This window comes from Zootoca vivipara, chromosome 10 (assembly GCF_963506605.1).
Source record: "Zootoca vivipara chromosome 10, rZooViv1.1, whole genome shotgun sequence".
NCBI classification, from domain to species: domain Eukaryota; kingdom Metazoa; phylum Chordata; class Lepidosauria; order Squamata; family Lacertidae; genus Zootoca; species Zootoca vivipara.
The window spans coordinates 7,101,835-7,115,420 of NC_083285.1; the positions used below are offsets into that span (position 1 = coordinate 7,101,835).

Below are 13,586 nucleotides of genomic sequence, written 5' to 3' on the forward strand. Positions count from 1 at the left end.
CAAGACTAGGACTTACATTTTCCAGTAAATCAGTCTACCTACCGGTGACAGTCTGGTGCCTTCCATCATGTACAATTTTGTGCTACCCAGACTGCCTAATCCTGTTTGAAACTGCATTTCCTCTTTGCTTTGTCCCTTGTTAAGGATCTCATAAAGATACACTATCCAGAAAAAAGATTTCTCAGTAGGAAATCTGGTTGAGATGACCTGGAAAGCTCTACAGTGGTACCTCCGGTTGCGGACGGGATCCGTCTGGAGCTCCAGTCAGATCCTGAGGTTTCTGCAACCGGAAGTGCCTGTTCTGTGCATGGGCACGGTGCAGCAGAGCGCTTCTGCGCACGCGGCGAAACCCAGAAAAATACTTCCAGGTTTGCTGCGTACGTATGCTGAAGGATACGTAAGCGGAGGTGAACATAAGTAGAGGTACCACGGTATATTACTTGAAATATCCTCTTGCTTTTAGGTACAGCTGTTTATATTGAAGAATCAGATGTTGACAATTACACCATCCACGATGTTGTGATGCCGTTGCCTGGTTTCGATGTTATCTATCCAAAGCACAAAAGTAAGAATTCTATTTAAAGTCAAAAGTGGGCGATATGCACATAATCAGATTTGCTATGCTGGGGATGAGTGTGTACATGTGTTTGTACAAAAGTAACTAAATGGGTTTTGTATCTGATTTCAGTAAGCAGATTAAATAGGTACCTGTACACTGAAATAGGTACAATGAAGCTGGCTTCATTGATTTCAATGGATTTACTAATGTGACTAACATGTGATGTATAAATATTGCTGTATATTAATGGAGAATTGGGAGTATTTTCTGTATTTGGATCAACGGTAATTTAGTTGTAACCATATTTTAAGGGAAGATCATTCAGTCATCAACTAGTGTTCTCCAAACTAGCAGGATCAGGCTTTAACAAAGTGCAGCTAGCAGGAGGAGAAATAGAAAAGTGTTTTTTAAGAAACATTCATCAGCTTGTATGCTAAAGGGGGAAGGAAGGAAAAAGAAACAGTTTGTTGGAGATAAATAGTCTAGCAGCATCCAGATTTATGGCATGTGCAGTCATTACTTCATTCCTCTATCCTTAACTGGTACACATTGTGTGACTGTGGAAGCATGTTCATAGATATTTTTAATAGGAGTGAAGGCACATATAACTAATAGGGACTGATATGATCATTAGCTATATTTAAGGACGGTTGCCTGCTTACCAAAATGGCTTGAAAGTAGGTTTAATATCCCAGGACCAGGGGTTCCCTACAAATAATTCATTAAATAGAGCTGTAAAGAAAAAGACTACGCTTTGGGGCCACGTTTCAGCATTACAGGTCAGAATTGCATCAGATGCAAGAGGAGAAACTTACAACGCATTTGCCCTGAATTCCATCTTACCATTCATATATACGGTATGTCCTTTTACGGCAGTTGGGAAAGCCTATGAGGAAATATTAGCCGCTGACAATCTCGACATCAGTAACATGAAGCACAAAATTCGAGACTATTCCTTATCCGGAGCCTACAGAAAGGTCATCATCCGACCTCAGGATGTGAGCTGGTAAGTAAATAGCACACAGTTTAGTAGCCAGAGGAGGAGACGGATGATAAGCCTAACAACTGCTACTAGAAATGATGGCTTTATTGCTTCCAGAGTGTGTATCAGTTGCTTGAGGATCTCAAATGGGAGAGGGCTGTTGCATTCATGTCCTGCTTTTGGACACCCCAATGAGCATGGAATATTGGACTAGATCAGTCTTTGGGCTGATTCAGCAGGTCGTTTTTATGTTCTCAACCATGTGCTTACTGATGTGTGCTTGATGATGGCGGTACTCCACTGTTTATCTTGAAGAGCAGCATGAAGCCACAAGTCTATACTGCTGCTCCTCAGTTAAAAAGAAAGTTCCATGTTTAAAGGGGGAGCCCCATATGGATGTAACAGAGGTAATGTTTAGCGTTTAATCTTCATCAGAAAGAAATCCCAAGTCCTCCAAGTTTCAGACGCAAGACTCTGCAGAGCTACTTGAATAAATCCCATTGGTTCCAGAAGGAACCAAGTAGGCGTGGAAAGTGTTTTGCAGTGTTTAAGCCAATAGGCTTTGCACTGAAAACACGTTGCCGTCTTCAAGCCCAGGTGTGGGGAACCATTTCTACCAAGTATTCTGCTGCTTTATAAAACAGTCCCCTAGAATAATGATGAAACGAGGAATTTCTAATACAGGTATATGATTCTTATTTGTTGAGCACATTTTAAATCTCTTTCTCTCTTTTAAAGGGAGCTAGTTGTGTATGATGACCCTAAGATTCCATTATTTAATACGGACTTAGATAAACTGGAAGGAAAACCACCTGCAGTTCTTGCAACAGGTAATATTTTTTCAATTGTGCCATATGATTCTTCAGCCATGCCTGTCCCTTTTTAATAATAATTCTAATGATTAATAATAATGAACTTTTATTTGTATCCCACCCTCCCCAGCCGAGACTGGGCTCAGGGCGGCTAACATCAAATATAGAACACTGGTATAAAAATCAAACAATAATTAAATTACCTCCTAAAAACAAGTCAGGATCAAATTAAAATCTAATTAGATGGCTTTCCGTAGAATTAGGGTTGGGAACAGTAAATGTTCATCAGGCCTAACTGATGCTCACAGAATCTAACTGCTTTATACAATGGGGTTTTTTTTAAAAAAAAATATGTTGGGTTGAAAGCTTTAAAAAGTATGTTTCTTCTCCAAAATTAGATATTGAGCTAACAGACAGAGTTAAAACAGCTTACCAGAAACACTGGTACTTTTGCTGTAGAGATAAACATGAGCTGGCCTCTTTCAAGGGATGTGAGATACTGCTGATGGAGGCAAAGTTGCTGCCAAAACAAATCTCCCATTTGAGGGGCAAATTGAAGAGAGAGCCCTCAATACTTGATCACCTCACCCTCTTTTGCAATAGTTGCTCAAGGATATCAGATGCCTCTTGGCAAAAATCTAGTTGCCAGTCTAAAGACAAAAGGTAAAAAAAACATGGAGCAAGCTATTTCAGGGGCAACTGGACTTGCTAGCAGAGTGGTTTTTACTACCTTAGAGATGTAGTTGGATTAGAGGTTCCATCATCCCTAGCTAGTAGGACCAGTGGTTGGGGATGATGGGACTTGTAGTCCAGCATCATTTGGGGACCCAAGGTTGAGACAGGCTGCCATAGAGAATTTTACCTTTTTTACCCAGGGAAGACCCATTATTTCTCCCTCACTCTCTATATTCCCACGCAGGAGATCAGATTCCGAATTCCTGTATTTCTCCCAGCCTACATCTTGTGGCTTGGTTTGCTGAGTATAATTTTGGCCTTTTAAACCAGCTTATGGTTAGGAGGATTCACCATGAGTCATTGTGACCCTTTGCCCGAAAAGGGTTAGCCACCCTGTCTTAAAGGCATCCGTCATTGTGACTTGAAATCTGTAAAGCAGGCTGAGAGATCCCATGGGGCGGAAGGGGCAGCCCCCACCTGAGTGTATGTTTAACATTAAGATCTTGGGAGTGATGTAAACTGAGCGGTTGGAGGCAATGTGTCTCTGAATAGCAGCTGCTGGAAACCACAGGAGGGGAAGACCACTCTCTTGCTCAGGTGCGGCTTCCAGGTTTTCCAAAAGCACCTGAGAACAGGATGCTGAATAGATGGGCCATTGGCTTAATCAAGCAAGCTCTTCTGAAGTTATTACGTCAAACTTAACACTGGTTGGATATTTTGCTCCTTTGGGGTTGTTTTCTTCTTCTCCTCCTAAACATTAATTTACTTATGACAGAAGGCAGATACAAGGCTCTGAAGATGGACTTCTCTCTTCCCCCATCAACTTATGCTACGATGGCTATTCGGGAAGTGCTAAAAATGGACACAAGCATAAAAAACCAGACACAGCTGAACACAATATGGCTACGCTGAAGATCCTTAGCAGTGATTGGATAAAAGTTTCAACATGAAACTGGTTTCATATTTACTAGTTCTATCCAGGCAATTTCTAATTAAAATTGTATTTTTGTATTAGCTTGAGGTGTATAATTTCAAATTCATTGCAAAATGGTGTTTATAAAAATGTAACTTTTGTTTTTAAATAATCTGAGCAAATACGGCGCTTGAGCTGTCTGCACAGTGCAATTTTGCTGGCGTAGAAGAACATGGATGGCTTTGCTAATATTTTCAGGTCTGCAGGAAATGTTTTCTCCAAATACAGTAGTAAACATGGCTTCATGAGTTTGGTACAGATGAAAACTGATTGCAGGCATGCGTAACACTGCAATTCAGGAAATCTAATTAGAATAGGGTACTGATGAATGCATATTTATAACCAGTGAACAGATGTATTTAGCCTCAAGAGTACTGATAGGCACTGCACTCACAACTGGCAGAATGTTCATGTCTTTTATTATGCATACACAAATGTGTACAGCTGCTTTTATTTGAGCTGTAGTTCATTAAACTTTTGTGTTGGTTTTTCACAACCTATTTCAGTTTCTGCTATGGTTAAAGAAGTGAGCGAACTATGTCAGAGTTTGTACCCTCAACAAGCAAGGTTTAGCTCTAACATTTACAGTTTGTCTGTTGCTGGCAATGGATGAACTAGGAAAATATCTATCCTGGCATGACAGGATTAAATAGCCATTCTTAATTGGACACCTATGATGTTGTGCTCTCATTTTATTTCTAACACTAAACAAAAATCTGTTTTCTACTACTTGGTTTATTAACGAGTGTACTGAAACCTGTTCCCCCTTTTGTTCTTGTGCCCCTAATTTCTACCAATATTATTTATGTATTTACACGCAACTCCCCATTTCCGTGGCAGTTGCTTGCTTGCATGAAATCGCATATAATCGGAACGCCCATTGAAAAAGCCTGCAAACACCCCGTTCTGCCCCTGCCCCGATCCGCCCCCTTTGTGACATTTTTGAGTCACTTCCAGGTTTGGCATGATGTGTGTGTGGTTGCACACATATTGGCTGTGACTAAAACGGTTGTTGCCTGTATTTGACATAGTCACTTACTACAAAAAAAATGTTTCAAGCAACTTACTAACAGGTTAAAAGCCGAAAAGGCTTTCTTCATTGTCACACAGTAAAAAAAATGTATTTCTGCACACATGCATGTGACAAATGTACAACTTTAGAAAAAGTTGTGCTTTTGCAAACTATGGTACTCCACAAATCCATTTCTCCAAACATTTTACATCTTACTAAGTACTGTAAAAACCAAGGTTTCTGTTTTTAAAATGGATAAAAGCAAACTCTGAAAAATGTTTGCTCCATGCCTATTCTCTAAACAGGCATGGGGCAATAATTTTTCATCCTGTTCCTTTTTGTTCAAGCCAGAGCAACTTCACATTGTGGCAAGGAAATGTGTAATTCGTTTCCTTCTGGTTTAGAAATGGCCCATAAGAGTGACACTCATAATCTATTTACTAATCTGCATAATCTACCTTGCATCTTGTAGGTAGTGAGAGGTATCATGAAGCCTTCATTAAGGAGAGAGTTTGGGGCAATAAATATATATATATAGTCTCCCCCCAATGCAGTAAAGGGACTAAAACTGCTTAATTTTGGCTATAATGAACCCAGTATTTATTTGACAAGCCAAATTCTAGAATTGCTATAGTGTTGGTGTACTTATTATTACACTAGGAAGAGTCAACTATATATAATGGAAATACTAGTTTCTCAAAAGTAAAATATGAAGCCAAGCAGCTTTAGATCAGAACACTGAAGATTAAAATGCTTCCCACATTTCAGCAAATTTTTTCATCCTGTGGAAAAACAAAAAGCAATTAAAATGTATAATGTGCATACCATTCACTGTTCACGATATACAGTATGAGGCTGAGCAACATACCTTAAATTAGAGAAATTTCCTGCAGGTATTTTGTTTACTCAACATTGCATGCTAAATCTGTTCTGGATTGTGGTCGTTTTATTTTGTGTACTGAATGTTCTTCAAATAATCTTTCCTGTGCCTTTGTTAATGCCACTTATTTCTATCACAGCTCACACGTTCCTAATTTTTCTACAGTAAACATGGCAAGTTTTCTTTAAAGTTCATCGCCTCCAAATGCCATAAATTTCAGTGGGAGAGATTTGAGCATTCACTTAAGTCTCACTGAAAATAGATGCAACTTAATGCTAACTGGATAGTTTGTTCCCAAAAGCTGTAGCAGGGAAATTCCAAACGTCATAGTTGGCATCCGTCTGTCTTGAGAGACAATGGAGTGCGCCTCTGGGGGTGAAATCATACTGCTGTGTTAGCAACACCCAAGTGACCTCCCTGGGGCACAAGCCTGAGCAGTGTGTCTGGAGGTCCTGGGCTGCCCACACAACACCTTATGTGGTCCAAAGGAAACAAGGAGTTGCTGGAAGGAGGCGTACATTCAACTGCCTTAGGGACTCCACTCTGGTTTTGCGTAGCCTTTTCTTCTCCCACAAGATATCCCACAAGGCAGTGGAGGTTTAGGGTCAGTTTTCCCGCACGTAGATGGGCTATCTTCCCAAGTTGACAAGCCCTATCTGTCTCTCACTTCCCTCTACTGTATGTGCAGAAACTGCCTTCTTAACTGTTGGACCCACTGTTGGTGGCGTCCTCTCAATCTGCTGGAGCCTGTCTCCACATGCAGAGGAAGTCCCTAACTCATAGGCTACCCTCACCTTGTTTAGCTGTTCTCGGGGTGTGGCCGCTGTCGCATGCAGACAGCTTGTAGGTCTAGGAGCTGCAGGTGAGAGCTGAGTGCAGGGTGGGGAGCAAAGGTGGACAAAATGCCCCAGAAGGAGCATGATGTGTCCCCTGTCACAGGTACTCCTCCTCCCCTAACACTCCATACACCCCACGCTCATACATACTGTATTCCAATAATGATCTTGGAGGAAGGGCTAACCGGATATTCTGAAAATGTTGACCTACCCAATGAAAAACAGCAAGATTGGCAGAGTAGCTTTAGTTGTCAATGGTTCCAAAGTCCGAAAGCACTAATCGATAAAACATCCGAGTACAATAAGGTTGAACTTCTTACCATTATAAAGCTTCAATCTCTGGGCCTACGTCCATTAGATCTTAGACATTTAAGCCCTATTCAAACATTACAAACATTTGGAAGTGGGACAGATGTACGAGGATGGTAAATGTAGGGAAACAATTCAGAGCCATATTGGTCAATCTAGCCCAGTATGGCATGAGCAACAGAAAAATCTATAATTAAAAAAATTAAGCAGTTGTGTAGCATTCAAGTTTAACTTACACTTTCCCCCTGAACTCCTCTGCTGTCATAATGTCAGTTTCTTTATAAACTTCATCCTGGATACTTAATCCCAAAGATTCAAGTGCTAAAATAGGGGAGAGGAGATGTAAGATGCTTAGAGAAATTGCTGCTGAAGCATACATGACTCTTATAGTCAGAAGCAAAATAAAAAAAAATCCTTCTAGCAGCACCTTAGAGACCAACTAAGTTTGTCATTGGTATGAGCTTTCGTGTGCATGCACATTTCTTCAGATACCTTCAGTGTGCATGCACACGAAAGCTCATACCAATGGCAAACTTAGTTGGTCTCTAAGGTGCTGCTGGAAGGAATTTTTTTATTTTGTTTCGACTACGTCAGACCAACACGGCTATCTACCTGTAACTAGTCTTATAGTCAGTGCATTCTTTTCCATCTTCAGTTCTGCTTAGACCAGGGGTCAGCAAACTTTTTCAGCAGGGGGCCGGTCCACTGTCCCTCAGACCTTGTGGGGGGCCGGACTATATTTTGACAAAAAATATGAACGAATTCCTATGCCCCAAAAGTAACCCAGAGATGCATTTTAAATAAAAGGACACATTCTACTCATGTAAAAACACCAGGCAGGCCCCACAAATAACCCAGAGATGCATTTTAAATAAAAGGACACATTTTATTCTTGTTAAAACATGTTGATTCCCTTACTGTCCGCGGGCCGGATTTAGAAGACTTGGGCCGCATCCGGCCCCTGGGCCTTAGTTTGGGGACCTGTGGCTTAGACCTTACTGATCAGATGTGGATGGGACAAAAACCTCAACCCAGCAAGAAACCTGTACATGCATATATCCACCCCACCACTGCATAAAGTAATGAGAATCATATACTGGATTTATCTAAATGAAGGGGATCCTATGAACTCTCCATTAGATGGGAGGCTGAATGAGGTCAGAGCATAGGTTAGGCAGATCTGACATTCAAACACGTATAGTACAGTATAACTCGCATGCCGTTATCTCCATATAGCAATGAGATATCCCTGTCTTCTCATATCCAGTCTCTTAAAAACAAGGAGGTTTCTTTCAACATACGTTATTCCTGTCAAAAAAGCATGCTTATGAAGGGTGGGGGAGAAAGGAGAGAGAGCTGCTGAAGAAGAACCCAGTACACTTTACTGAGTTTTTTTACAGAGCATTGCTCCCAAATGTTACTTGTTTCCTTTTATCAACATCAGGAACAACTAACAAATTGTAGAAATTTACTCAATAGAAATCTAAAGGGTTTTTTGTTGTTTTACTCACTAAATTTCTGTAAAGATTAGGCTGAGAATAATCTTGAAGCTGTTTTTCTCATGCCTAAACTTGCCACATGTGGCCATAATAACCTATATGAAATGAGATGTTCATTTAAAAAAAAAGGGCTGCTAACCTCCTTTGTACTGTGGTATGGTTATGTAACCTTGGCCTGCAACATCTAGCATTTCAAACATTGCATCCACGTTTGTCTCATCCATAAGATAAGGGAATTCCGTAGAAGTCATTTTTGCATATTTTATCTTTTCCAGTGTCTTTATCAAAAACTCTCTTGGTCTGTCTGTAAGATAAAAACACATACGTGGCTAAAAACACACATACATTCCCACTTCAATGTGTCCTGGTAGATACTCTCACTAAAATGTCTAATGTTTTCTAGGCACTGTGCAAAGGTTAAAAAAAGATGCAGGCCATATCTCCAGACTTTCAGACTAGGATACAAAAAGAAACAGGTATGGGGTTGGAGAGGAAAACATGCAAATGCAGGTACCAAAGCTTGCCAGTTACATAAGGTCTAGGTTGAATGGCCACTAGGTAGTTCTGGAAGAGGAGAACCCAAATGGCAATTTGTCATTACCAAACTGTTGTTGGGAATGTTTCTACTATGGTTCAGAGGCAGCTGGGCATCATTAAGTTGCACTTTTCCTGGGAACTGAAGCACTTACTGTATTTAATCATGATTGGCAAGCCCTTGGTTTTCATGACCATGCCATGGGTTGGGAGAAACAAACTATGATTCCATGTTTGGAGGCACGGAAAAAGCCAAGCACCACAGGCAAGGTGAGAGTGGCAATTGTGGGCAGTGTGCGCTAGCAAACCGCTTGTTCACGGTAAGCCATTTAACCACGGATGCCGGCGACCACAAAGTTCCACTTGTGAAAGAGGGTTTTCCCATCGCATTCCGTAGCACCACTGAGTTTCTTCCAACACGGTTCTGTCTTCACAGGAAATATGCATAAGCTCTCATCCACAAGTCCTTGCCGTTATAGAAAAAGCCCCTAAAACACTTGTCAGCCCATGAACATTGTGAGGGGCTTGGCAACCAGGCCTCAATTCCACATGTTCTCTGCACTTTCATCCTCCCTACTAACTTCTCAACCAACTAAGTGCTGCTGGGGTAGAGGACTGAAATGACTTCCGGTCTGTCGCGGCGGAGAGAAGGACGCAGGGACCTCGCGCGCCGATGTCCCTGGCTTCGCGGAGGGGGGGGAGGTCCGCAGAGCGAGCGGATTCCCCGTAAAAACACCGGGTAGAGAGTCCCGGTGACTCACGCGCCCAGCGGTTGCTCCGTTTTTTTGCGGATCCCCCGCTGCCCGAGAGCTCAATAGAGCGATCGAGAGCCGGCGGGGTGGAACCGCGGGAGCCATTTTGGGCTTTATCTTACCTCCGAGAAGTGAAGCTCCGAGTCCTGACCCGGCAAGCGGCAGATTCTTCCGAACAAATTTGAACTTCCAAAAAAGTAAGTGGAACTGCGATTACAGACTTCAAATTCGTTAATTGGAAAAACAGGAGAGACTCTAAAGAAACGGAAGTCGGTCTCTTCCTAATGGAAAATTGGGAGGCGCTTTAAATAATCTTAAGCTGAACGACAAAAGACATCTGGGACTGTGGACCCGAGAGAAAGAAAGACCTTTTTGAACCCTCTCAACTCCCGAGTCCGGCACCCCTTGTGGTACAGCATTATTAAGGGGGAGAGCGCTTTGGCAGCTGTCAAAAAGCTGTCAAGCTGTCAAAAGACCGGGTGGACTGATTGTACTGTTATAATCGGAAAAATTGGATGAAAATGTGGTAGAACTATTTAATATTGGAGTTAAGAATGGAGTTGTGATTGAGTTAAAAGACAAAGGAAAAGATCAGCCAAAATGGAGTCGACCGTCTGAGAAAGGAATTTTCCAGCACCTCTTTGTTCTCCACCTCCTGTTTGTCTGCGGTCAGGAGAAATATGAAAACAAAGTACTCTCGAGCCTTCCAGGAGGCTGTGCTAAACTATCTACAAACATGGGAGGATATCTACAAGGAACGGCAGCATCCCAATTTACCAGCAGACGAGGATGAAGTCCAAGCCCAGGATTTAGAGGAAAATTTGATTTTGGAGACTGTGGAGACTGAATCTGGATGTCAGGAGGAACAATTAGATGAAAATCTTAAAGAGGACTTGGACTTTAAAAAATATGTTTGGGATGAAGCAAAGCATGGACCTCAAAAGGAAGAAAAGCAGAGCAAGAAAATGAGAAGCAAAGGAATTTGAGGATTGATGGACTTGAAGATCCTGGAGGGGGTGAAATGTGGGATGATGTTAGGGAGGAATGGAAAAGACAGGGGCAGGGGGGGACAAGGGCCTGGAGATGGATATGGGAAAGAATGGGTGTGGGGTGAATATTCTAGTTAAAAGACTTTGTTCTTAGTTTCTGAGAGACGGTTTTTGAAATTTTGGCTTGTTAACGGAAATGCTGATCCAATTGGGGGAAAAGACTTAGGGAGAGGAGATGGAGTCTAAAAATGAATGGAAAAAGTTGTGCTTTCTGGAGGGAACTATAAGAGCGGCTTAGGAAAGAATTTAAGTGAATGTAAATCTTTGTAAGTTAAGTTAGGTTTAGGCAGAAAGCTGTCTACTCTCCTTTCCTTACTCTGAGATACTCAGTGGCAGGGGGTGCTCAGAGGGGTGAGGAGGGGATATAATGGAACCTTGGAAATGCTGTGCCCCACAGGTTCCTCTTGTGGCAGGAGGGGGTCTGTGGGAGGGCAGCATGGAAAAGGAGGAGGGTTGAGTTAACATTATAAGAAAAGGATTTTAAACTGAAATAGAAAACCCGCCATGATTTTAGATTTTGTTTAAGGAAAACCAGGAGGAAGACTATCGAGGAAGTCAGAAGTATAAGGTTAAGGTAATAAGAATTGGGGAGTTAAAACTCTCCCCTATTATGTTTGTATTTGTTAATGTATACTTATGAATGAGCTGGGGGAAACCAATCCTCAGAACTCCTCCACCCCTGTCCTTTCAATGGCAGGGGGGGAAGAGGGGGGAGGAGGGAGGGGGGAGGCTAAACCCAACTTACAATGGACCCCTTTGATTCTCAAAGCACACGGGTTTCACTGGTGGCAGAGGTGAACCAGTGGGTGGAGGGAAAACGAAGGGACAGTGTTATATTGTATGTTTGTGTAGTTTGTTTAGTTTTGTTTGTAAAACCAATAAAAATTATTTTAAAAAAAAATGAAATGACACCCCACCCCCCACCACCTCCCCACCAGGGAAGAATGGGTGAGCTAATATTTTCATCGGGAACAAGCAGAGAAGAAAGACTTGACATCCAGGATCTGCTGCCTGAGTGGATCCTGTCGCCTCACCTTGCCGCATTGGCAGGCCGGCCCTGTTCTTACATTTGCACCTGTGGCAAAATTATCCGTGTCACATGACAGTCAGGAACAAGTGAGCTGTGGATGTTGGTGGTAGGAAAGCAGCACCCGATTTGGGGCAGCGCAAGTGGGTCCCCTGCACAGGGTGCCAAGCCAAGAGGGGAGTACCGTAAATATTATTAACAACACCAAATAATAATAATAATAATATGTGTGTGTAGGAATTATATGTGTGTGTGTGTGTAAACTGGGCATGTGGGTTAGTATCCCCCTCACACCAAAACCGCTTGACCGATTGCGTTCAAATTTGGACACAACGTCACATGCGAATAAGCGAGTGTCCACATACCATTTGCGTACACAGATGACACCCCAGGGCAAGGTAAAACCCCGTTTTGTGGACCTCAAAACTCAGACACCAGACACTGCCGGGCATGCTGGGAAATAGAACCCAGAAGCTGCGTCTCCAAGGGCGGGACAGAGTGCATCCTGAGAAATAGAAGGCCGAACCTGCGTCTCAGCAACCAATATGCTATAACTGCCAGAACGGCCATTCCTCCACAAAGGGCCTCGCCGGGATCCTGCCCCTAGCCACCCACGTCCCAAAACACGTCATCTCAGGTTTTAAGGGAACGGAGCTGGAGACTCCCCTGGGTTTCGTGTGGGGGCAGGATGGGGACGGGATAGCTCAGGTTTGCAGGGAACGGAACTGGGGACCCACAGCAACGCGTGGCAGGGCCAGCTAGTTGTGAATAGTATAATGATTCTTTGGGTGGGTGGGTCAAATACTGTCCTCCCTCCAGCACCATATTTACCTGAGGGGGGCAGAGGTTTGGTGTCTGGCATGGCCAGGGTGAGGCGGGCTTACCTGGCCGGTGATAGAGCAGCAAGGCGCTCAGGTTGTGCAAAAGCTCCGGGATTTTGTGCTGCGCTAGGTAAGCGCGACCCTCCGCTTCGCGGTCCATCGCCGTTGCTAGGAGACCGGAGGGAACGCTCCCGCGGCGGGAGGGGAGGGGCGGGTCACGTGACGAAAAGGCTTGGCGGCGGCGGACCAATAGGAGAAGGTCCTCAAGTTCCACTTAGTAGCGCGTGCTCCGTCCGCTCGGCTGCAGGAAGCAGAGAGCAAGCGGGGCGTGCATGCAAGCGGGAGGCTTACTTCGGAGGAAGCAGCAGTGGGAGAGAAATTCGGAGTTAAGCCTCTCCTGAAGCGGAGACTCCCTCCCTCTCCCTTTTGCCTGCTGAATTTGGGAAGCAACCTCCGCGGCAGTAGAAGAACCAGCTCGATCCAATAACATGAAAGCCTCAGCGGGCGAAAATTAAAATTAAAATTCGCTGCTCGTGTTTTGTGATGCACAGTTAGGACCAGGGTGGAATTGCGTTTTCTCAGGGCTTCCCTACCCTTGCAGCTCCTTTCCCACTCAGCTCCCGTGAGGGAGGTGAAGGCATTGCGAAGAAGCTCAGATGGTTTTGCGGCTGAAGTGGGAAAGAGAACCATGGACACCGCTTTGAGCCCCCTGGAAGAAACAAGTGCCATATACCGGTAAATGTAAACAAAATAAAAATATGGGAAGAATAAGCTCTTGAGTGGGCGGTTTTTCTTTGGTTTCCAAAATTAGAAACACACAAAACTGGACTTAAGCAAAATTGGACCAGGATATAGCTCGGTCGGTG

General features: G+C 43.3%; 2 protein-coding genes across 2 annotated transcripts in view; one reads left to right on the forward strand and one right to left on the reverse strand.

Moving 5' to 3' along the window:
- PUS7 (pseudouridine synthase 7) overlaps positions 1-4,501 on the forward strand; it is a 26,219-nt gene extending 21,718 nt beyond the window's left edge. The window contains exons 13-16 of the mRNA XM_035127716.2: positions 464-565; positions 1,436-1,565; positions 2,280-2,371; positions 3,804-4,501. Coding sequence (XP_034983607.2) covers positions 464-565; positions 1,436-1,565; positions 2,280-2,371; positions 3,804-3,940 — 461 coding nt within the window. The 3' untranslated portion in view covers positions 3,941-4,501. The remainder of the gene's footprint in view (positions 1-463; positions 566-1,435; positions 1,566-2,279; positions 2,372-3,803) is intronic.
- EFCAB10 (EF-hand calcium binding domain 10) lies at positions 2,699-12,909 on the reverse strand. The gene is made up of 4 exons (XM_035127717.2): positions 12,784-12,909; positions 8,677-8,841; positions 7,275-7,359; positions 2,699-5,795 (listed from the first exon to the last, which is right to left on the reverse strand). The coding sequence occupies exons 1-4, from the start codon at positions 12,878-12,880 to the stop codon at positions 5,759-5,761; spliced, it is 384 nt and encodes a 127-aa protein (XP_034983608.2). The 5' UTR covers positions 12,881-12,909; the 3' UTR covers positions 2,699-5,758.
- Between the last annotated feature and the right edge of the window lie 677 nt (positions 12,910-13,586).